The following is a 23,964-nucleotide window of genomic DNA, read 5'->3' on the forward strand; positions in this document are numbered from 1 at the left end:
CACGCTTACAAGCGTGACATTGGACAGTGCTTGTCAGATCAGACCTTAGGACAAGAATGCATGTTGCCCAGCATATAATGAATGGAATGAAAGACAATGGGCACTATAGTCCAGCAAACACACTAATTATATTAATAAAATGAAAGCTTAAATTTTGAAGCTAATCCTGGGCTATCATTTATAAAAGTTAACAGGGTATATTTAATTTAGGAATTGGCTAACGCTTCTCTTTCCACTGCTGAAACCTCATAAATGAAATATACTGGATTGCTGCCCGGTGCGGAAATAAAAGTTATGAATAATGTTTCTATCTCAATCATTGTCAGTGCTTTAATATTCCTAATTACTTTAAAAAGCTAAATATTCAATATAGGAAAAACCTTCTTTTTCTTCGTATCTTCACTTGCAAGATTAGTGCAATTTAATAAGAGTCACTGGGTAGTTTTAGTCCACGAGACCATTCTGTACTTGGACATCTTATCCTTTCATCTTCATTTTTACAAAGAATGGAATGCTTGTTACCGTGTGTATGCATGTGTGAGCAAATGTATACATCTACATGTGTATGTCCACATTGTCACAGTATTTTTTTTATTGTTATTTTTAACTTCTCTAAGTGCACATGCGCTGTATAAATGCTCACTGGCTGTTAGGTTAAACATATCTATTACTAAAAATAACCAAAGGATAGAACGAGTTCCTGAGACTCTATATGACACTTTACAATTGAAGGTATTATTTTTATTTTTTAAAATATTGTTATAGATAGATATTCAGTATGTTATGCTGCCCAATTTTTCCCTTGTCTACATGTCAGGTAATCCGGAAAGCTTGCTTCAAATCCCAAAGCATGGCCCTTCTTTCTGTCCCTCCTCCATGCTCTCTCCCTGATGCCTTTTCTGGGGTAACTCAGGACACATCAGCAAGGCTGCAGACAAGACACCAGTAACTTGACCAGAGAAGACTCTGCCCCATTGACTTCAGCCTCTGGAGGTGTTTATCCCCAGTCACATTTAACTCCTATTCTAATGCCTCCCTTTATAGATCCCTTTCCTGTTAGCTTTTTTGCCTGGCAATGATGCCTCTTTTTTAAGATCCCAATCAATTTGGGAGAAAGGGAGGAAGTAAAAGCAAAATGAAACGTTCATTCAGTAAATGACTCACAACATCTTTCTCGATGCAGCTTTATTTACTTGCCTGACGCACAAATAGACTTCATTTAACAAGCTTATTTCCGTTATGTCAATAACGTATTGGGCCCGTGTTACATAACAGCTCTGATGTTTGTACTGGAAAGAACGCTGGCCGTTTCATTCCAGCATGAGCTAATCACTTAGACTTAAACTTATCATTACCAATTAAGAGAGTTTGACATACATACACAGCTTCCTCAGCTGAAAGAACGGAAAGCCTCAAGTGTGAAGTAACTTCCTAGTAAAAGGTGCAGAACTCCCACCACTGCCATTTCCCCAACCCATGCAGTATGGATAATTTAGGGTGTGGATTTTGAGTCAGAAGGTAGAATCTGGGCTGCATGAAGAGTCAATGGCAGAACTCCCACTGGCTTCAACAGGACAAGGATTCTGTCTAGAGAGTGCGCTTTCCAAAGTACTCCAAGTACTCCACAATGTATTTAATGAAGAATGTTTTGTCGTAAAGATTTAAGAGAGAAAAATTTCTTAATGCAGTTATATTATCTATATTGGTATTCCAGGAACAGGAGTGAAAGCATTAAGAGCATCCTCCACTGCATTTAACATTTCTTTGTAAAAACAAGCAAAAAAGGTGAAAGTCATTATCATAGGAAAGGGTATTATCACATATTAACTGTTGCAAAATAACCAACTGACAATCTTCATTTTTCCACTTAAAGCATCCAAGTTCTAAGACCACTGCTTTATTTGAGGGCTTATTTTAATAGCAGCATACATCTTTATCACACTTTTGTAATCTTTACTCACCACTGGAGCAGTCAGTACCTCCCCATCCTGGTTCACAATGACAAGTGTCAGGAGAAACACACCTTCCATGCACACACTCCTCTGTGCAGAGTGCTGTTAAGAAGAAACAATACACAGCATTGTAAATATAGTAAGTGGCTGGTAAACGTATACTAAACTGTGCCTTAGAGAACAATATTTCATTTAAAAATATTAAACAAAGCAAACACACAAAAAAGAATTACTTGCAAGATTTAATTAATACTAAGTGACCAAAATAAAATATAGGTCTCTTGACAGCGATAAACTCATTTGTCACTTCAGCTCTTTGTAATGAAAATCTCTAACACCAGAAATTACTTTGGTTAGCAGTTTTGCTTCATAATAAAATTTTTACCAAACTGACACATTATTATTATATTACAGAATATCAGCTTCTTCTATTGCACTCAAGTTGCTACTGTTCATAAGAGAAAATGGAGCTCAGTTTTTAAAGTATATTAAGATCCAAAATAGATTTGTAAAAAATAGCTCAAGGAAAAGAAACAATTTTACTACATCTTGCAGTAGCTCTAAGTGCAGCCTTGTCTTTTCAAGGTCATCAAGTTTTCCAGAACTACAGTGTTCTATACCTTATTTGTCCACTGTTAGATTATTGGAAGTTCAATATCCTCAAGGTTCAAACTATGAAAAACTGGTTGGTTTTACCATCTCACTTGTCAGTTCACTAGAGATGTACATGTACTCCTTTTCTTCTCCCTGAGTAGGAGCAGCTCATGGTTTTAAGACTTTTCTTCTCCGGTGCTGCTTTGGTGTCTGACTTTCCAGTGTATGCCGGTATGCCCATCACATACAAACAAATTTGGACAATACCGAATAACTAAAGGCTGAACCTTACTGCGTACTGCTTTATTCCCATTTTACCACTTAGGACATTGTGTGTCAGCGATTCAAACTGGATGGTTAAATTGGAACACACAATTTCCATCTAGACCAACATGTATGAGTTATTAACAAATATGATGGAGTGGCAATGAGGTCACTGTATTAATATATATATTTTATATATATCATATATATGATTTGTATCATAGATAACCTATGTTTGCATACCCTGCATTTTTGTATCAGATGGGAAATGTGGGTATTGTGCTTACCTAACCAAGAACTGGCTGAAGCTGGACTACAAAAGACTTATTCCAAAAGAAAGATTAATTCATTCCTGTCTAAACCAAGGCCAGCAGAACTGATTTGGGAAGTAGCTTTGCATTGCTTTACTGAAAACTTGCTGAACTACCCAATTCACTTTCAATCAGCCAGCGAACCTTTTTAAAGTTGCACTGGGCCTGCATATGAAATGCCCTTTCAGTTCCCAGGTACCTCATGGGCCAAACGCTTTCCACCAATGTCTTGCACATTTGAACGATTCCGGCTGTATCTGACGTTCTGTTTGGAGTACCAGATTGGATCACATCTTCAGTCTGCACTCAGGCTGGCATCAAAGTTGACAGAAATATTTTGCTTTCTGTTCTGTGTTTGGGTCATTGGAGACCAAACCCACTAAGCTATTCATAATATATTTAAATCCAGCCTCAAATCACAAGTGAACTTTGAATAATCCTATGGGACAAATCTTCCTGTTCTTTATCCGTCAAATCACACGTGACCAGCGAGGCAAATGTTGCCTCGTTATAACGACTGCAAGATCTTTCTAGTCATTTCCTTTCTAGGTTCACCGCACGTCAAAAGTGCAATTTATTCTAATTTCATATCTTGTGTTTAGACAGTATTGCAGGGGCCATGAAATATTGATAGCTAATTCTCTAGTCACTAATTGTCCTAATCTTTCGTGCATTTATTTTACTTGAGTTAGGGTTTCTGAAGACAGTGAGGCATCCTAGTCTACAGCTGTAAGATGAAATTCAAGGCAGGGTATTAGAAAAACAGGATTTTCCAATAAAGAAATACACGCCTTCATGCAACTGTTTAAAAATGGCTGGTTACCTATGAAAAGAAGTCCAAACACAGAACAGCCACAGGCTTCTAATTTGTTAGTAAAAGTACAATGTACTAAAAGATATACTATATGGTGGGATACGGATACTTTGAAAATTCTGCCCCATATAGCTTTAAGAATACGTTTCTCATTGATGTAACTCTTACATATTAGTTTTAGAAGAGGTATGGAAATCGAAACTGAGATTTTTCTGTTCCCTGTATGGACATTTACAAGAATAAATCATTCTTACATGTAAAACATGCAACTTTTTTATCCTTTTAACTAGGCCAGGTTCCCAGGTCAAGGCATAATTTGTGAGCAAGAAGCTTGACGGTGAACTATTTCTTTGTTCTTCCAACTAACAAAACTCCTGCTCATCACTGGTCTAAATTTAGTTGATTTAGCCACACAAAAATATCACACCTTAACTATGCTAACATAAATATGTAATAATAATGACTAATTAAGCTAATAAAGTTTACTTAATCACTTGTCAATGGACAGAAGTGCTGACTTCTGTAGTAGTGCTCCAGTCCCTTGGGAAGACTGCTATGAGAGACTTACAAGCCAGACTCAAGAGACTATTCCTAATTCTAAAGCAATCAGTGACACGCAAAAGACAAACAAGTGCTAGAAAGAACTGCATCTTTGGCTTTAGGTGTCTTGAAGCCCCACAGAGCTGAAGATGATAATGTTTAATGAGCAACTGAGTCGAGAAAGGTAAAGATGCTCCTTGGAACTGTGGGTTCTCTCATCTCTGGTTTATTAACTTAAACAAGCAGCTATGAGCTCACTAGCATATAGTCATTTGTGAAATCACACAGGAGTAATTCCATATGTGGGGGTCACAGAAATCCCTCTTTTTTAAAAGGGGAAGCTTTGATATAAGCCATTTTATTCAAGGAGGCAAATAATCAGGCTCCTGCACTGTCTGATTCGAATCAGGCCTATGAAGGTCCACATAAAGGTCATATTAGGGTACAACTCTAAAGTTTAACATAGCAAATAAAATTTTGAATTTCCTCTATAAAAAGGAAGTCTTGCCTTGCTCTAATCTTTAGACTTTAAATTAATTTTTCATTCTATTAACATTCAACATAATAGGATACAATGGTCCCCAAGGCATTCTTCATAATATACTTTGTACAGTGGTTTGCAAATGATCTTACTAGTTAATGGAACTATAAAAATTACTTGCACATAAAGGTCAGGAAAAATAAAGATAAGTATATACTTTCTGCCACTGTCCTGTTCGACACTCAGCTAAAGGCCCCTGGAGTAAAGAAAACTTGTACTAATGCAAGGAGTATAATTCCTCCCAGTATAATAGCCCAAGCAGTTCAACCTTTGGAATTCCAGACTTTTTATGTCTGCATTTTCCCTTGACCAATTCTCTTGAACAATCCAGCACCTCATTGATCAGTTTATTATTAGCATTCTTGGCATGAGTTTAAGATCAGTTTGTAGTTTGATTCAGCCTGGTAATAAAATGACCTACATCAAAGCCCTGCCAAAATGCCATCTTTGTAGCAATGCGTTTAGCATGAGCTATTTGGCCATATTCAAGGTCACACAGCAACTGCTCCTTATCGTGGAATAAAGTCAACAAAAGGGTTCTGCAACAATTCATTTGATGCTTATCACTTACTTTATAATCACAAACTGCTTTTTTAACATAAGGGATCAATCCTCAGGGAAATAGACCTAAAGATTAAATTCTTTTCACACCTGAAATAACTGCATAGATTTCTCTAACACTAGCACTTCTTTTTTTAATTGTCCTGAATTTAAATTTAGATATATTAAAGGGGTTGTCTATGTCTCCTGTCTACAAAGGTATGAAATAGCCGGGATGTTGTTACTGAGGAGGAGCAGACTCTTCCGCCTGGAGAATACTTCCATTGCAGAATTACTTCAGGTGAGTGGCACCGCAGTTAGTTTATCCCAGACAAAAGCAGCCACAGTCCAGGGATCCAGAGCTACTCTGTCTTCTTGGTGCTGCATTCCTCTGTGTGGACCCAAACTACAACTTTGCAGGTTTAACCCTGCTGTATCACGCTGTTTTATACACACTGTTATACCCTGCTACATTATCGACCCATTGACTACCTGTTCTCCATTAAGCAACATAACTAACACCTGCCACAAGTACCTTCTTAGCCTCTTTCCTAGAGGTGAAAGCTCATTTAGAGAAGAATTTCATTCTAAGGGAGTAAGTATGGAATGATTTTGCTTGGGAAAGTTTTATTAGCTTGTCCAAAAATATAACTTGTGTATTTATTTCACAAAAGGCAGAGTCAAAAAAATGTGTCGTGCTTGCAATGGAATGTGGTGCAAATGACCATTTGCAGTGGTCATTTGAACTTGGAGGAGTTCACAGCCACTGACCCAACAAGATCCATCTCCCTCCCACTTCAGCTCGTGGGACTTTATTGTGCTAGATAAGCAAAATATCTTCAAAACAAAGACCAGTGTAATTGCAAAGTCTAAAGGAACCCAGTGCAGCAAGCAGAAAACAGGCTTCACGAACTGCACTCATTCATAGTGTTCCGTGTGAGCTAGAGTTTCCTAGGCTCTGCCGGCTTCCTGCCCAGGGATTGCAGCACAGCCAGGAGGTGACGGAAAGCATAAATATATGTAGATACATTATAATAGTGGAAAACATTGTTAAATGAAGATATAGATGCTACTATATGAGAACATAGACGCAATGAGAAATGCAGGCACTCTCCTAGAACTACATAGAATGAACTGGTCTATTCTGACTGCACATGTGGCAAAAGTACACTGCCCCATGACTGCAAGTTCTTCAAAATATTTTTCTTTTCTCTCCCCTACTTTAGGCAGTCTCTGTCTTTTTTTCTTCACTATACACTGATCTTTCTTACCCACACTATGACCAATTTTGTTTATTTGCTGTGAACCAAAGGTAGACTTGCATTTTTTCTATATGTTGCTGGTATTTTAACTTCAGGTCATCTAACCAGTTTGCCCCATGCTTGATAGTTGATAGACTACACAAAGCAGAAAGTTAATGAAACAAGTGATGTTTTCCTTCACTATTTAATATATGTCCCTGGAACAATTGGGGCATTGTAGCACATTCCTCCAGTCCCTCATGCCACTTTTAGGGGAAAGAATAATTTTGTCAGGTGAAATAGCAGTTATCTCATGGCCAGTGGTTTCAGATAATGCAGAAAGGTCAAAGAAGACGAAAAAAGATGAAAAAGATGCTTGCCCCTTATCCATTAGGAATCTGTTCACTCAGGGCCACTCTGGTGTTTCCATCTTAATGCACTGGCCTGAATCCAGGTTGTGCTGAGTCTACGATATTAGCTTTGTTAGATAAGCCTGTAGTCAGCTTTTGGCTAGATTCTCTTAGAATGTGCTCAGAAAAGGAAGGTTTGATAGTAGAAGAAAGATGACTACAGCTAATGCATCTAGATAGGTTGTCCTCATTCTTAGATTATTGCTTATTTGTGGAACGGAAGATTCCCTCTCTAAATCACTGACTTTCCGTCAGGAATCGTGCTGATTAGATGGTTTTCTGGATAATTGTTTCAATGAAGTGGGATAATGGTTCTTAGCATTGCTTAATGTCTATTTCTGTGGTCATCACTCAGGATACATCCATTAATTTATCCCCTTGGATAGCACTTTAATGCAGGGTTTAGCAACTTTAAGAGATAAAGCCATGAAGAGATCTCAAAGCCTGCTCAGGCTTTGAGGAATTTATTGTTTCAGTGTATGGCAACCCTTATTTTTCATGTCCCTCTTGGTATCCAATGAAAGTACTAATAAAAAAATACAAAACCAAGCAGATCAATGTGAGCAAAGGAAAGATGAGACTGATGCAGATCATATAACAGCAATGGGTTGCAAGATCAACTCCTTTTCCTGTAGGTGCAATTCCATCACATTTTTTGGCAGATTTGGAATTAGAGACTATGCATCTATGTAATCAGAACAGAATCAATGGTCTTTCTTGTCATCTGGGACATGGGGAGTCTCTGACCAATGCCTTAGTGAGATATCGATCCGTTCAAGATAGCAGCTAGGTTGTGTTTTCCTCAGTCTTGACACCCTGCCAAAGCTTAGGGAGTAGGCTATGCCAGAGATGACTTGCGAATGTCTAAAGTAAAAGAAAAAGAATTGAGGAGATGATACATTTTGAGGATTTTGCCTTCTCCCAGGAGCAGAATCTGACATATGTCAGTGTCATCATTGACAAAGCATCAGTAAATCCCTGTACAAATCTGCTAGGAAGTAAAGATTTGTCAATAAGGATAAAAGCTAAGATAGTTTCAGCTCAGATTTCTATTACCAGATAAAAGGCAATCTGGGGCTCTGATGACTAATGAGAAGGTGAACAGAGGGACTCCCACATTCTTGTCATGGCTGAGTGTCCCAGGCAGATGACATGGGCTAGTGTACAGGTCCTGGAGTAATTCCAGCCAGACCTCAGTGTTTCAGACACTCAGGTCCCTCACAGGAGGGATGCTCACAGTCTACCAATTACTGGAGGATCCGGTACTGATGAGAATCTACTTTAGTCCATGTTGCAATCTATTGCTTGCTGTAGGCTCTACTCTAGGGAGTGGTTAGGGAAATAAACTGTGCCAAGGGAAGGTCAAGGTAGAGAAGAGATTGCTACTTTTTCTACATGCCCTGAGAAAAGCAAGACTGGTGGAGCACTTTTGGAATTGCAGTCTGGTTGAGTCTGAGGAACAGCTGAACTGGAGCAGCACATCCCGGAGAAAGGAATGGCATTCCATCAGTGACCATAAAATAGAGGCAGTGACAGTAATAGAGGAGAAGGTTAGAGCCCTGCAAAAGAAGAGGTCGATGGGAGTCACACATTTAACAGACTCTGTGTCATTTTGATGCCCCATTGGCTTCATCTGCTCTGGTAGAGTGAGGGAATGAGAGACAGTACTTACCATTTAATAATGTCTGAATGAGAGCTGAAAAGCAGCCTCCTTGTAGCAGCAAATGTCAGAAGAGCAGAACTGGGGTCAGTGAGCTGAACCGCTTTGTGTCTTTGGCTGTGCGAATAACAGAAGAGCTTTGCAGAACTTCTTAAAAGCACAAAAAAGGAATTGTGGGAAGGCATTGCAGGACTCTGAGCACTGAAGTCCTGTAAAGTGGACAGGTTACAAGGTTGGGTAAAAGCAACACTAATCCGTTAGGCTGTAGATAAAGTCACAAGCTCTGGCAAGAGGAATGTGTGCAAAGGCACGACAGAGTTAAGTTTAAGAATCTAGGTAAATTCCGCAGTGAAGACAAAGCATCTAATGCCTGATTTCAACCTATTCATGACCAACATCACCCACAAAGGGAAGACCTCAGACCAAGGTCAGAGATGACAGTCCACACACGGATGTCTCTTGCTTACCCCTGGTGCTCCACAGGGATCACGAGATACCAGCACCTGGGCTCGCTCTGTGGGGGAAAGAGAGAAATTCCACCTTCCGCTAAAAACCTGACCACTCTACTGTAAGTCACACTCCTGAATCACTTACCGTTTCTAAGGCTCAGTCTTTCTCACTGTCATCACAGAAAGTGAATCTGAGACCACAGAGAATGCTTTGGAGATCAGCTAAATATTGATAATTATTGATCATTTCAGGCCCGCAACTGATTTTATGCATTTTCTGCCATTGCTTCAACTAGAAATAATCATTGCTTTCTACCATGTTGAGAGGAAAGACTTATGCTGAGATCAATTCTGCTGATCAATGTTCTAACACAATATTATTCTGTGGGATAATTTTCAGCATTTAACTTTTTTCTGGTAAACGATTTCCCATTGCCTCTCTGCAGGGTTCAAAACAATCATTATCACTAGTTCAAACTGTTACTGAGGTTAAGAGAGATCCTGAATCAGCAGAGCAGAATCCATGACCCAGAAAAGCTTTTCCCCTCCTGTGCCCTCTGTCTACTCCTTCCATTTTGGTAAATTGACCAACTCTTTCCAGCAATTTGTAGAAAATACATTTTTACTAGTTAATTTTCTACTGGAACTTGATTCATCCAACCAGCAAACTTAATGACAATTTGTCTGCAATTTCTGCATTATATTGCACCTTTAGAAAGAGCACTACTATCTTTTTCTAAGTAATGCAGAAATATTAACATCTACTCTTATGCATTGTCTTTCATTCTCTGTGTATATGATCTAGCAGACCTCACTCCATCAAAACTAAATGCAGTCAAATAGTATTTGCCAGCAGGAGACTCCAGTATTTTTGAGGACAGAGGAGGGAAAAAGCAATTCTCCTGTGCTAAAATCAGTGGAAGAATTCCCCAATCATTCTGTTCCTGACCTTAGGGGAATTTTTTTTGTTGCCTGAGGGAATGAAATTCTTGACAGGCTGGGGAATAGAGGAGAAGCTCGTACCTAAGATCTCTGGTCCTTTCCGCTTTCCTGCCAACATAGGGAGAAGCAGCCAAACCTTCCCAAAAAAGAGCAAGCATAACCTGCTCCACCAAACTGCCTGCGATGGTAGGTAGTATCAAACTACACTCAACAGATGGCTGAAGGAATGACTCCACTCATAGGTATGGGCATGTTCTTCTGCAGTCTGGGCTCTCCTAAGAGTTGTGTTGGAATGGAAAGTGAGCTGCAGTTGCGAAGTACAACGTTAGAAATTAGCTAAAAGTGGTAAGTCAGAAATAAACATTTCCATCATAAAAAGACTGGAGAAACATACAGTGAGTGCCCTACAGCTGAGGAAGGTAATAACTAAATTACAGATGAACAGGTAAGTACTTGTATCACACAAGGCAGAACTGTACGAAACTCATCAGTGGTGGGATGGCATTTCTACCCAAGCGAGCCTCACTATAGAAATTTTACTAGTATATTACTACTGCCTTGCCTTACCACCTCTGCTTTCTTACTATGACTGTATCACTCAAATAGACCAAGAATTTATGGGTTCCAACACTGGCTGAGTACCTGTTTGATTTAAGCTGTGATAAAGGAAGCATATAGGATAATGTCAAAGAAATGAGCTATTATCAAAAAAAGCATTTATAACAAGGGCAAGATTCTCAGAGGTGCTAAAGCAGACCATGAGAAAGACATGAGTAGGACTTCGGCCTAAACAGTCTAGTACAATAACCCAGCCATCTTGTCTTGTTCTCTGGAAATCACCTCAAAATGACAGCACTTGCATATTTTGCTACAAGTTACCCACTCAGGGCATTAAGTGAATTTCTTTGTGTACAAATTCCATCACATTACAGTTCCCGTGAAATATTTGTTTTAGGATCTGGTAGTATTGCCACATGTCCACAGTTCTCTGATTACTGACTTGCCCTGAATTGTGGATCTCATGCCAAGAAAATTCTATTTTCTGTCAATAAATGACACAGCTCCACCGCTGATTGATTTTCATAGGCAGAGAGTATGTGCTGTGCGTAAGATTGAGGATGGGTGAAGATGTTTCTAAAAGATCAAAAGTAGATAGATCAAGACATCTGGACTGCATGATACTTCTGGCTACCTTTGCTGAGCAATGCAAGCCCTAATAAAACTAAATTACACCAATTCCCCTAGATAAATTTTAGTCCTATAGCACATTGAATAAACTATTGATTTTTCTAACAAAATCTTCCTTCATTCTTATTCCAAATTTCATCAAGCCAATCTAACAAAAATCTTTTTCTTTGTTTCTCCCCAAAATAGGATGAATATGGACAAATTTCTAAAGGCAAACCTGTCATTGAGGCCAGGCTGTTAGATGGCATGGGCCCTAGAGGGCCAACAAATTTCAGATTTTATTTCAGATCAAGCCACATACTGCAAATGAAGGTCACCCTGATGAAAACTGGGATAGAAGCACAGTCTGTTTGAAGATCTTGTTAATGTATAAGCTATACTAACATTACTGGGGATGGAATATTTAAATGCAGACACTTTTCACTTTTCTCACATTTCAAAAGGAACCATAGCAATGTGTTTCAGAGCAACTTACTGAAAGGAACTGCAAAAAATACACCAGGAAACAAATTATTGCATAATTATGGGGGCTGATTCTCATCTGAAGCCACTAGTTTAAACTTTCTGTAACCAACACTAGGTTGCAGGAGGTCAGCAGATTTAGGATCAAGTCCAATTTCTTAGTACTGTCTAAATGTTTAGAGAAACTTGCAGCTAATGAGACACGGTACAATGTACTTTCCGATTCATGTGATTCACTCTGTTTCCTGAAAATAGAAGATGGGAATTGGAAATAAAAACTTTTACCTATGCTATCAGAAGCTATTGAAGATGCCTACCCTTTACTGTAAGGGAAATGTTACACAGCATTTGCATAAACAAAACAATTACACATTATTTGGTGGGGAAAAAAAAAATCATTTTGGATGCTTTTAATAATGCCTTTAAAAGGTCTGTGAGTGCAGATGTAGTGATACCAGATCCTAAGGTATGTACCAGTGACTCACTTCAGCAGAGCTCCTACGTGCACTACCTTGCTGTAACTGAAAGCCTCCTTTTGATGCTTGCTATACTGAAAACCAGGTTTATTTTCTTTATAAATATGCTTATAATGAGAAGAAAGTCTCTTTATTTGACTCAATTTACATACTTAAGTTGTAAGCTTTTTCCAGTTAAGACTATCTTTCAGTGGTTTTGCACATGGATTTCTGGGCATTACAGTAATAAAAGTAAATCGCAGTATTCAGAAAGGAAAAATCCTCATCAAAAGAAGGAAAGCTTTGGGATTGAATGGATTGAAAATATCTCTTGGCTTACTGCATCAGAGAAAGTGAAGTTTGCAAAAGTGAATACCTATGTTAGAAATACTGAGCTTAAGATAAATTATTCAAAAATGTTTTGTGATCAAATCTGCAATGGACTGAAGTTTCATGAAAAAATGCCCTGGGGAGCCTTAAAAAACCTTTATTAAAGTGAAAGGTATGTGCAACAATACACAAATATAAAGTAGAATGGCATAATCCTGTAAAAGAAAAAAACCAGAATGTCTATGTAAACAGTGAAAGAATATTTGGTTCTAGAGGAAGTAGCCATGACTGGTTAGAAGAGCTCTGTCTCTGATTAGTCTTTTTAATATTTGATTAATACTCTGTACTAGAGTATGAAGTGTTAAGAGATGCTTTTCAACCTATTAGCTGCCATCATCATCTTTCACTGAGAACAACTGGGGAACCAAAAATGAACACTGATTTGCCAACTGAACCTATTGCAAACCTAAAATGGCCATCTATGTGCACTTTGGGCAGCCGTAGTTCACTCCTACTAGCCATTTTGCCCTAGCACAGTCTTTTTTTTTTTTTTTTTTCTCCCCCATGAAGAATTGATGCTGTTTTGCTTCACTATCACCCACTTTACTAAAGTAACTCATGGAAATCTCTCAGGAAGGTGCTTTGCTGTACAAAGCTACGGAAAGAATTAGTACATCCATATGAAAGCACAACTCAATCTGCAGATCGGTTGTTACTTCAACAGCAACAGCTGACATTTATTATTGTTGAGGTGTTAACGCTACTTAGAAATGGTGTACATCCACAGATTTCAGCCAAGTTGATGGGAGCTGTAGCATTCAACACCTTTGAAAGACAGGCTCCTGATGCAAAAGTATGGTTTCAATAAGAAGTAGTTACTTCTTTTCTAAAGTCTCACAGTGATCTTCTGCACAAGATGGCAGCTTAATATTTTTTACACTTTAATCTAAATGATTTAAACTTCAGAGTTATAAGTATTTTTTATTTTACCATATGTGATCACTTTCTACAAATTTTGAAGACTTGTTTCATAACAGAGTACTATCTGTTTGCATTAAGCTACAGAGCAGCTGGCCTATCTTGATAGGCTATCACATATTCATCAGAAATGGATGTAGTGGCAAAAGCAATTGGAAATCCATGGAATAATAGATCTTCTTCCTACCATGCGACATTGAATACATGCCACATGAGACAAAGCTGATTGGGCATGAGGGGAACTACCACCTCTTTAAACTCCCACCCAGTAAATGGACTCCCACATATCACCCAGCATTTGGGAAACCAACATCAATAAACATGGCTAGTTTGGTATGGCATTCATATGGGGTATTCCTAGCGTGAATGTCATTGGTATTTTTAAGAGAGACTGCTAAAAGGAAGTAATAATTACAGACATATGTTCCAAAAGTTCACATAACAGAAATGTAGATTTTGCACAGGAAGATGCTCAAAGCAGTATGCTTAAGCCTAACATGCAGCTCTTGCGCCAAATACAATCTGCCAAGGGCTTCCAACCAGCCTCGCTCTTGTGATAAAGGAGATGAGGAATAGCTGAACTGTAAGTAAATGCACCCAGGTAGCCAAACGCCTCCTCCTGCCTGCACAGGTTGACATATTTAGGGCATCCATGGCTGTTGCTATAAATGGCTGAGAGACCAGAGGGTGGCAGGAGCAAGGCCCACAAACCCTCAGCCAGCCCAGACAACTGCCAACACAGGCTCATCCTTTCCAAGGTTCTGAAATGAGTGAAAAATATTTGAAAAGAATGGTTCGCTCCAGCTTTCAAAGTAGTCCCCGTCACTACTGAAACTAAGAGGTGACAAGAGCAAAAAAAGACCATAAGGAGATTTCCCAAAGATCACATTGATGAGTAAGTTTTATTAACTACAGTATGGCTGCATGTACTGGGTCTGGCTAGGATGGAGTTATTTTCTTCATAGCAGCCTGGATGGTGCTGTGGTTTAGATTTGTGACCAAAACAACGCTGATGATGCTAACGTTTTAGCTATTGCAAACAGTGTTTGCACAGCATCAAGGCTTTCTCCGTTTCTCATGCTGCTGCCCCCCAGCAGTGAACAGATTGAGGGTGTTGGGAGGTGACATAACCAGGCAGATGACTCAAACTAACCAAAGAGATATTCCATGCATTATAACATCATGCTCAGCAATGAAGAGGGAGAGGACAGGCTTTGGGGAGATTAGGCATCTTTTGCTCAGTAACTGGCTGGTATTGATCTCCCCATGGGAGGTGGTGAGTGATTGCTTTTGCATTGCTTGTTTTGTTTCTTTTTCCATTCCTCTTTTGCTTATTAAACATTTTGGATCTCAATCCACAAGTTTTCTTTCTTTTACTCTTCCTTTCCTCTTCCACTGTCCCACCATGGCAAGTGAGCGAGAGCGGCTGTGTGGGTCAGTGAGCGAGTGGGTACCGGGGTTAACCCACAGCACTGTACTATGCTATTATTCTATTGTATGCACTTTGGGCATTCTGATAGTGATACTGATTCATTGTTATTTACAGTTACAATCCTATACAATACCTAGAAATGAGGACGAGGGGTGACTGGTGCTGGTGACTGGTGCTTACACCTGGCATAGGTTACAGTGGCCCTTTTTTTTGGTCGACAAGGAATCTGCCTTAGAACGGTTCCCTTCATCTGACTGATGGCTTCCCAGACTGTTGGAGCTGCTGTGTGACAAAGATTCTGGGACTTGTCAGGGGAGGGTTGCAGCCAGAGAGAAGTACAATAGAAAAGAAGCGGGGAAAAGGTGCTACCTCAGATTTTGTACGTGTATCAGAAGCTCTTTTTAAAGGCCATCTTGATTTAGGTAACTGCTTTTGCTCTCTGTTTCTCCCTCCTTTTCTACTAGGCTTTAAAACTTCTTCAGAACACATGGGAAATAAATCTATTAAATGGGAGAAGGATGTAAAGGAGTGGTCACGAAAACAACTTCAATTTTAAACATGTGTTTCATTTCAGACATCGGTCTTCTTTCTGACCCTATTGATTTCAATAAGTTAACCCAGCTCACCACACGTCTGGACTACTAATGAACTTCAAAGTCTTTTGGAGGGAAAAATCTTCTGGAGTTCTGTACCTTCATAATTTGATAAATGGTAATGTATACATCCTGAAAAACAGTTCACTCATATATTGGATGGACGTAATCTTGTTTTTATAAGTCTATGCAAGTGAATGGATACCAGCAACATAGGAAAGATCGAGCCATAAAGCTGTTGTGGATTAGCACCAGCACTCTCCACGCCGTTCTAGATCAGTGCAAACTAGCATTAACAACACTGCAGTGTATTAAAGCAGGAGGAGGAGGAAGGGGATTTTGAAAGAGAATTGAGACACTAAAGAAGATGTGGAAGTGAGGATGACGTACCTGAAGGTGTCCATTCAAACAGTGTGGATCTCTGCTGATTTACAGCAGATGGGGACCAACCTGTCTTTGCTAAAAGTGAGCAAATGAATGGACTAAACTTTGCACGGCTCACTCTTTGAATTCAACAATGAACTCATGCCTATGATTCTCGTGCCTTTTTTCCGATCCTGCTGAACCTTCCAGGCATCCAGGTCATTAGTTTGAATACTATGAGTAGCTCTGGATCCAGTGCCTCCTTCTGTGTCTACATTCCCAGTATTCTTTTATAGTCATCCAACTGAGATTGCCTAAAGCAGCCAGAAAAGCTTTTTTACTGCTGCACTAGCAACAGTCTAAATCTTTTCTGAACTATAATGCCTGCATAATTTTTCCTCTGATATTTATTAAGCCCCTTGAGACATTCTATATAGCTTCAGCATACCCTCCTTTCCACCTTTATGCTATTCTCATTCCTTTGTATGAACATTTTGTTTCTCCTCCTTCTACTGCATTTCTTCCAGAAGTCCTTTATTTCATTACTACTACCCACCAGCATCTTCGCAAATCCATCAGCATCCAGAAGCTGACTGCAAATATAAAATGATGGATGGGAGATGAGAATTGATTTTTTCACCTTCCCATCAAAGAGGTCTCTCCATTATCTTTAGGCTAAATAGTAACCCAGTGCCTTTCTCTATGCCACAAAATGAACTGACCTACTTATAAGGCTGGTGTCCCTCTTCCTACCCAGGCACACCTGCCCCCCAAGGTGCTCAGAATGAATAAGCAAAGGCCTGTACTGTTTGCAGAGCTGTGGCCTGCTCTACCGTGTTCTGTAAAATGGTATATTAGACATTGGTGTATGGCTCTGAGGTTACACTCTGCAGTATGGTAGCAAAAGTTGAATGTAGATAACCGGTTCTGTTTCAGGCTCCTTCTGTTGCTTTTCTATCAACCTGACAGCTCATTCAATAGAAAAGAGGGATTCCTCCCGGTCATCATATGGTGGTAAGCATGTTGCTGCTACTGTAACTATGACTGCTACTATTTCTTAATTCCTGTGCAAGCTTCCCCTCCAATGGGAACACAGGACTCAAATTATTTTCCCCATATTCTTCACTGGGAAAAGATGTATGGAGTCCTCTCAAATGCATATGAAAGGAGAAATTTCAAAGCGTCTCCTACTGTCATCTTAACTCTATAATTAATAACGCTGCATGCAGAATGGCCTTCCACACCACTTTCTCACACTGATATATCCCAAATCAGAAAGAGAAAAAGCATGTCCCCTGATACAAAGTATCTATGTACTGCTATATCATTGCCCTTAATTTATGTTGCATTATTGATGTACAGAATGCCCTACTTGAATAATGTAACAGTAAGGCTCTTACAGAAAGCACTAGCACCAGCTTTAAGGTGTGTCTATAAAGATAAGAAAAATATATTTCCTAAGTCCAGCAGTTTTCAAACAATATATTTTCAAGTTACAGGAATGCTCACCATGAGGAATTTAAAACTGCGGTGAGAAAGAGGGGGACAACATTTCTTCTAAAATGTTAATGAGCTGCTGCCTTGAAAGTGCAAATAATCAACAAATCTGACATATGAACAAACATTATGAATATTCAGAAGTTTAAGCCGCTGATTCAACATTTTCTAAGAGCGTGCAACTTTTGCACTGATCACATAAGCTATTATTTTTCTTTTCATCATAAGTACACTCTACTGTGGTGTCGGTGTGTTGTTGTAACATATGCATTGAATTGCAAGTATTGTAATTCATCCAGATGGCAGGAAGCTTTGGAATTGTTACTCCTATGGTACAGATGTTTAACAATCTAGCCATATGGCTCCAATAAGGCAGCCTTTTCAAAGATTACAAAAAGTACAGTAGACATGCAGTCTTGTAAATCTGAATGCAATCCTGAGGTATGAATGTTCATACTGCTACAATATAAAAGCATATATCATACTATGAAGTTGGCATGTCTATTGGAATTACAAAATTCATTACTCAAAATCCTGAAAATCAGGTCCCAAATTTGCATATTATCACCAAGTCAGCTATTAAAAGAACATTCCTCATTTGTTTTTGAAATTCATTAAAGGTGTCAGACATAGGCTAGCTGAAAAGATGGGTAAATAAGTACATGCAAATATAATAATGTTCCTAACCTCTGGCCTGAGTCAACCACCACTCTAGGTGACAAATTGAGATTCAACCAGTGAGACCAAGAATTCCTCTGTGAAAAGATTTGTCAAAGTCAAGGAGCCCTGATGATGGTTGTGGCAACTGTAATGTGGAAAGCTGAATGTTGAGAAACAATCTGAGATCGATCTTGGCCAAGAAAGGAAAGAACCATGAAATGGTCGATCTATAACTCTACTGAATTTTGGCAGGTTTGAATGACAGATAAATGGCAGCAAATAAGATTGTTAAATCACTAATCCTGTCATTATTACATCCTGTCACATTGCATAGATTTATACATTAGAAAAAGAGTGTAAGGTATGAGAGTGAAAAATAAAACTGTTAAAAGCTAAAATATCTCACTCTATGAAGAAAAGGTGAATTCCCAACTTTGTGTTTCATGGTTGGTTTTTTCTGCCAAAAAGTCAGATATAAGTAGATGTCACTTGCAGTCCCATCTTCCTTTTCTCTGATGCTTGGGTCTCTGACCCTTTGTTACCTCGAAGAAACATCTCTTTTATATAAATCTGTGGTGGAAGAATAAGATTAAAATGGACAGACTGAACAAAGAATTGGTCTCTCAGACAAAAATGTATCCATTTAGTACACAGGAGATCTTTCCACCTGACATATTCTTAAAGGGAAGTATTCAATTGCCATCTACTCAAAGGATAAAAATCACGAAACTGCCATGTAATATTCCTTTTCTTTTTCTTTCTTTTTTTTTTAAACATCAAAATATTTAGAAATACATTATCTACAACTAATCTAGGCAATATAATTTCAAAACATCCTTACGAAAACCTTGAAGGGCAGTTGAACCCTGTGGTTGTTTAAAAAAAAAGATTTTCTGCAGTTTATGCATTTGCTCTGCCAAAAGCTTACCTTAGCATACAAAGTATAGTAAATCATAGTTGCTCTGATTTACTGCTCGGACTATGCTGTTTGTTTTCAGCAACAGCTCAGTGAAAAGCTATGTCATGTATAAGAACATTCAGAGAAGGGGAATCATTTTGCAAAACTACCAGAATGGTAGCAACTATTTCTAAGACATCAATGAGAAAAAAATGCAGATGTGCATTTGCAGCATTTTTCAGGTGGTATTTTCTGAATATCTTTACAACCCAAAAACATTCCAAGCTCTTTATAGGCAGAAAAAAAGACAATTTCATACCCCAAAGCTGTTTAACCTAGGTACTAACAGGCTGGCCAGATTTATAACTTACCAGTCAACAATTTAAGTTATTTGACCTTGTGCCTGAATTCCACATTTTATGGGGCAGTAGCATATGAGTATCTCAAAAGGGCAAAGAAGACACCAGAGGAAGAACAGCAGAGCAAGAGGCTCTGGGTCAACCTGATCATTTAGTACTGACGGTAGATTTTATTAGACCTAATCCATTCAGTAAGTCCCAAAAGGAGGACAAAGATAAAAACATACATCTGACATTCCTTTACAAAATAGTAAATAAGAAGGGAAAAGATCAAAACAGTAGCTGAAAGCCTTCACTCCTGCTTTAAAATCCAAGAAAGAGTCATTAATAGAGATTTAAACTCAGCCTCCTCTAGTCTAAACATGTCACTGTTAATTACAAAGCTATTTAACTTTTGCAAGAAATAAAAACCGCTATTAATGAAAGAAGACCCAATTAGCCTTTAATCTACACACTGTTTTTTAATCAAACTTTCTTTTGATCATCAGACTCACTGCGGGATGTATTCTCCCCTCCCCATGTTGTAGTGGCTTCCATGATTGCTAATGGAATAGATTTTGAAGGGCTGGCTGAGTGGGGAGAACCTGCTCTGCAGGGCTGGAGCTTCCTTCCCTTCATGTCAGTGGGGCTTAGCGGAAGCACGGTCAACTCCGAACCATGCCGCCCTACGACAGCGAGGCAAGTGGAATGATTTTGACGGTGTCTCCTGACCTGTCTCTTGTAGCAGCTGCCACTAAAGGAGCAGGAACTGAGCATATCTAGAGGAATGTGGGACAGGAGTACTAGACCACCTTGTTTGTTAGGAAACAGCAGAAAATATCAGGTAAAAGAAAAGAAAGAAATGGGAAAGGAAGGTAAGGAGAGAGGCAAAAGCAGGGAGTTGCCACCAGGAATGAAAATGGAATTCACTGCTGACTGCAAAGAATGATGAATGGGAGAATTTGCTTGTTGGCACAGGAACATGTTGTGGTACAACAAAACAAAACTAGTGGGACCAGGGCTTGATGTGTTAGAAACAAAAGGGATGGCATGGGAAAAGGATGACATTAGCTAAATTTTATTGTGCCTTCAAACTGTTGGTTGCAGGGTCAGAAAGTTTCGATGGGTTTGGTTTTTTGGGTTTGGGTTGGGTTTGGTTTTTTTTTTTTTTTGCTATGTATGTGGCCACTTGTGGTATCAAAACAATAAGACCAAGCATCTAGAATCAATTAAGATCGAAAACTTCTTCCTTTACATCATTTCTCTCTCAGCTGCACTTGCTGCTCAGATCTCATAGGAAGGAGGAGAGATACAAAATGTCCCTGAGGCATGCACTCTGCCTTTATGACCATGCAGATAATGAAATATAAGAACCTGACTCTTGGCACATGTAAACAACAGTCAGAACATCATGAAACTCCTGGTCTGACCAGATACTTGCGGTCTGTTCTGCATCAGCAAAACTTTGGTGTATGGTGTTCTTTCTCCATAATATAAAGACAAAATCTGCCTGGCAGCAACAGAACTCTTGGGTATTAATACCAACAAAAAAGCACTTTAAAATAAATGCTAATATCCTCAAAGAATCAGAAAGAGAAACTCTGCAGAGATGTCCTGTTGTTGCAACCAGTATGGCAATTAAAAATTAAAAAATAAATTAAAAAAATCAATAGATTGCAGAGAGAAAAGTGAAAATAAATATGCTTTGTGCCAGACAGGATTTTGAGCCACAAAATTCAAGTTGGTAATAAAAGTGTGTTGAACAACTGCTGAAATGACATTAACAATTTAGAAATGTAAAGGTAAGTACATACTTAATATAGGAAGGATTTTAGTAAAGACAGTAGGTTACACTAAATGTTTCTCAGGACTTGTGTAACAGCACTTTCCACTTCAAAAGATCAAATTATTACTCTCTCTGTAAAACAAGGCTAATTCTAATGTGTTATCTCTAAGGGCTGTGTAATTTTTCACAGTCCAAAGCCCCTTTAGAGTAACTGTTTGGTATAAAGGTCATTTAGAATGCGATTAGGGTCCATTCATGTTTTTGAGGTGCTCACATATTACAATAAAAGTACAATATAGGTACTCAGATAAAAACACCAACAGAACTAGAGAGAAATAGCTTTAAAGCACTCTGTCAAGACATTTAAAGTTAGCTGGATAATTGTATCATTTTCACATTTAAATTATTCTATGGCGTTCTAAACCTGTCAATAAAATTTGGCTTCTGATGTTGATCAAAACCTCCTTGTGTTTTTCTCGTGTCATAATCCCATTCTAACAAGATGTAGACAAGAGATCCCAAGCTCCATTCTCCTTTTGAGCAAAGTGTAGCAAATATGTTCTGTCTCAGAGTACTTAGAAAGCTGTGATACTGAAAACACATGACATTAATGTACAGGACATTTTTAATTAACAAAGCTTGTAGGTGTGCTGAAAGATCCAGTTCTCTTTTTGTCCCCTTCAGACTGACCTAACACACTCCAGAGCTTTATTATTTACTTATACAGTGCAATTAGGACAAAGTTCTTCTGACATTTGCAAAGCTTTAAAAAGAGCAAAATTATTGACAGCAAGGATGTGAAACACAATGAGATTTTAACTGTTCTTACTTGGAGTAAGAACTTTCAAAGTTAAGAGGCAGAAACTTTACGCTGCTTCTTACACTGCAATAGTTCATTCCTAAGAGAGTTCTCAGTTCCTCTAATTCTTTAACAGTAGTGCATGCTTGCATAAATTACTCCCTAAAGTAAGGTCTGATTCAAGAAAGTACTCAGGAACTTGATTAACTCCATCTCCAATGATTTCAGCAAAATTTTACTTAGGTGCTTGAAATGCATGCACCTGAAATGACCTGAAATGTTCTGTCCCTGCAGCTCTGAGTGAAATCGGTGGGACCTGAAGGTTCTGAGCAGCTCTGAAAATCAGCCCTTAATATTACACTGCAACACATCTTTGTCTACAGCTCCTCCAAAAACTACTTTTAATTGTCATATCTGAATCAAAGCTCTGTACGTACGTATACAGTAGTCTCCACTTTCGTAATATCCAGGGCAGCACTGAGATCTTCGCCGATACATAGTTCTTAGTCCTCTTCGATATGCTGTTTTATAACTTATTCTAAATTGCAAGACAGAAAGCCATTTGATAATATTGAAAATCAATGCCTACTGTTGGAATTATATTTGTGTTAAATTATAGTAAAGATAGCATTCAATAATTATTTTAAAATGCATGAAAGCTTTTGATATTAAAAGCCAGAATAAAAAGAAAATCAATACTTGTTTTGAAAGTTGAAATATAACTTGTATTATAAACACAGTACTCATGACAGTCAATCACCACAGCCCTTCCTAGGGCTGCTATCTTAAAACATTTCCCCAGTCCTAAAGCAAGGGCAAGGAGTTTCTTCAAGAATAAATGATTCATTTCTGTGTATCAGCAAGGTCAGCTATCATCAATGGAATGAACAGAATCTTCTACGGAGACCACTGCGTCAGTGCGCTACACAGGAAACTACCACAATGGAAACTGCTCTCAATACACAAAACATGAAGTTAACCCCAAGTGATTTCTTCCTACTTGCCAACCCTTCCAAGGCACTAAAGCCTTGTAAAATGACATTATAGTCCCAGTTCAGTACTTAAAGCATGTTTTCCCCACCACAATATGTAGTCCATAGAAATTAAAAGGTGTTAAACACTCTGTAGCTTTTCTAGACTTATTCATAGCATTAGCAATGATACCACAGTAGAAAAGGAGTATTTAACAGAGAATATTTAACAGTGAACACTTCAAAACAGCTTTGTTCATGTTAGTTTATTTGAAATTCCCCAAATTGAACAAAATCTATTGTCCCTCACATTAGATAAATTGATCGAATTTACTCTGCTGCATTCCAATCTATACAACAGTCCGGAAAGCTCTGCATCTCTGTTCAGTTCCATGCATTGTAACACAGAAGCTAAAAAACAAAACCCCCACAGTAAGACCGGGATGGTGCTGAACAACCTTTTTGCTACTGAATGCATGAAAGTTAAGGTACCATTTCGCTTGCTAAAACTCCCTTGAAAGATTGTGAATATGAGTGGATGCTTATTAAGATACTTTTCTACTTGGAATCAGAATGAATATAGCAGCGCTGTCTTGAAGCCTGGGGAAAATTAACTGTTTAGTATCAGCTTTCGTTCAGTGCTAGAAATGGACCCATCCTCATTTTACTTGATTTTCAATACAGATTTGGATTGTATTTTCAATACAGTAGTTCAAATATGGATCCATTTATAATTATCACTAACCCTCAAGTGCCTGATTCTTCAAGATGCTGCTGGGACTTCCTGCCATAAACCTGGACACTCAGTGATCACTGGGAAAGGATAGTTGGTCATGCTTCGTCACGCAATAAAAACTTCCAATCACGTGGCAGGGTGAATGGCAAGGATACGTACTCCTGAACGGCCCCATAAGAGACTGACTACCATTGATCTCACTCTCATTTCATGCAAAAAA

At 38.6% G+C, this 23,964-nt stretch overlaps 1 protein-coding gene across 3 annotated transcripts in view; it reads right to left on the reverse strand.

Annotated features, from left to right (window-relative positions):
- MEGF11 (multiple EGF like domains 11) overlaps nucleotides 1–23,964 on the reverse strand; it is a 285,900-nt gene that overhangs the window by 183,938 nt on the left and 77,998 nt on the right. For all 3 annotated transcript variants that reach the window (XM_075764670.1, XM_075764671.1, XM_075764672.1), the window contains exons 5-6: nucleotides 22,475–22,575; nucleotides 1,962–2,054 (exon numbers count right to left, since the gene is read on the reverse strand). In XM_075764670.1, the coding sequence (XP_075620785.1) occupies nucleotides 1,962–2,054; nucleotides 22,475–22,575 (194 nt within the window). The remainder of the gene's footprint in view (nucleotides 1–1,961; nucleotides 2,055–22,474; nucleotides 22,576–23,964) is intronic.

Source organism: Balearica regulorum, chromosome 12, assembly GCF_011004875.1.
Source record: "Balearica regulorum gibbericeps isolate bBalReg1 chromosome 12, bBalReg1.pri, whole genome shotgun sequence".
In the NCBI taxonomy this organism is placed as follows: Eukaryota; Metazoa; Chordata; class Aves; order Gruiformes; family Gruidae; genus Balearica; species Balearica regulorum.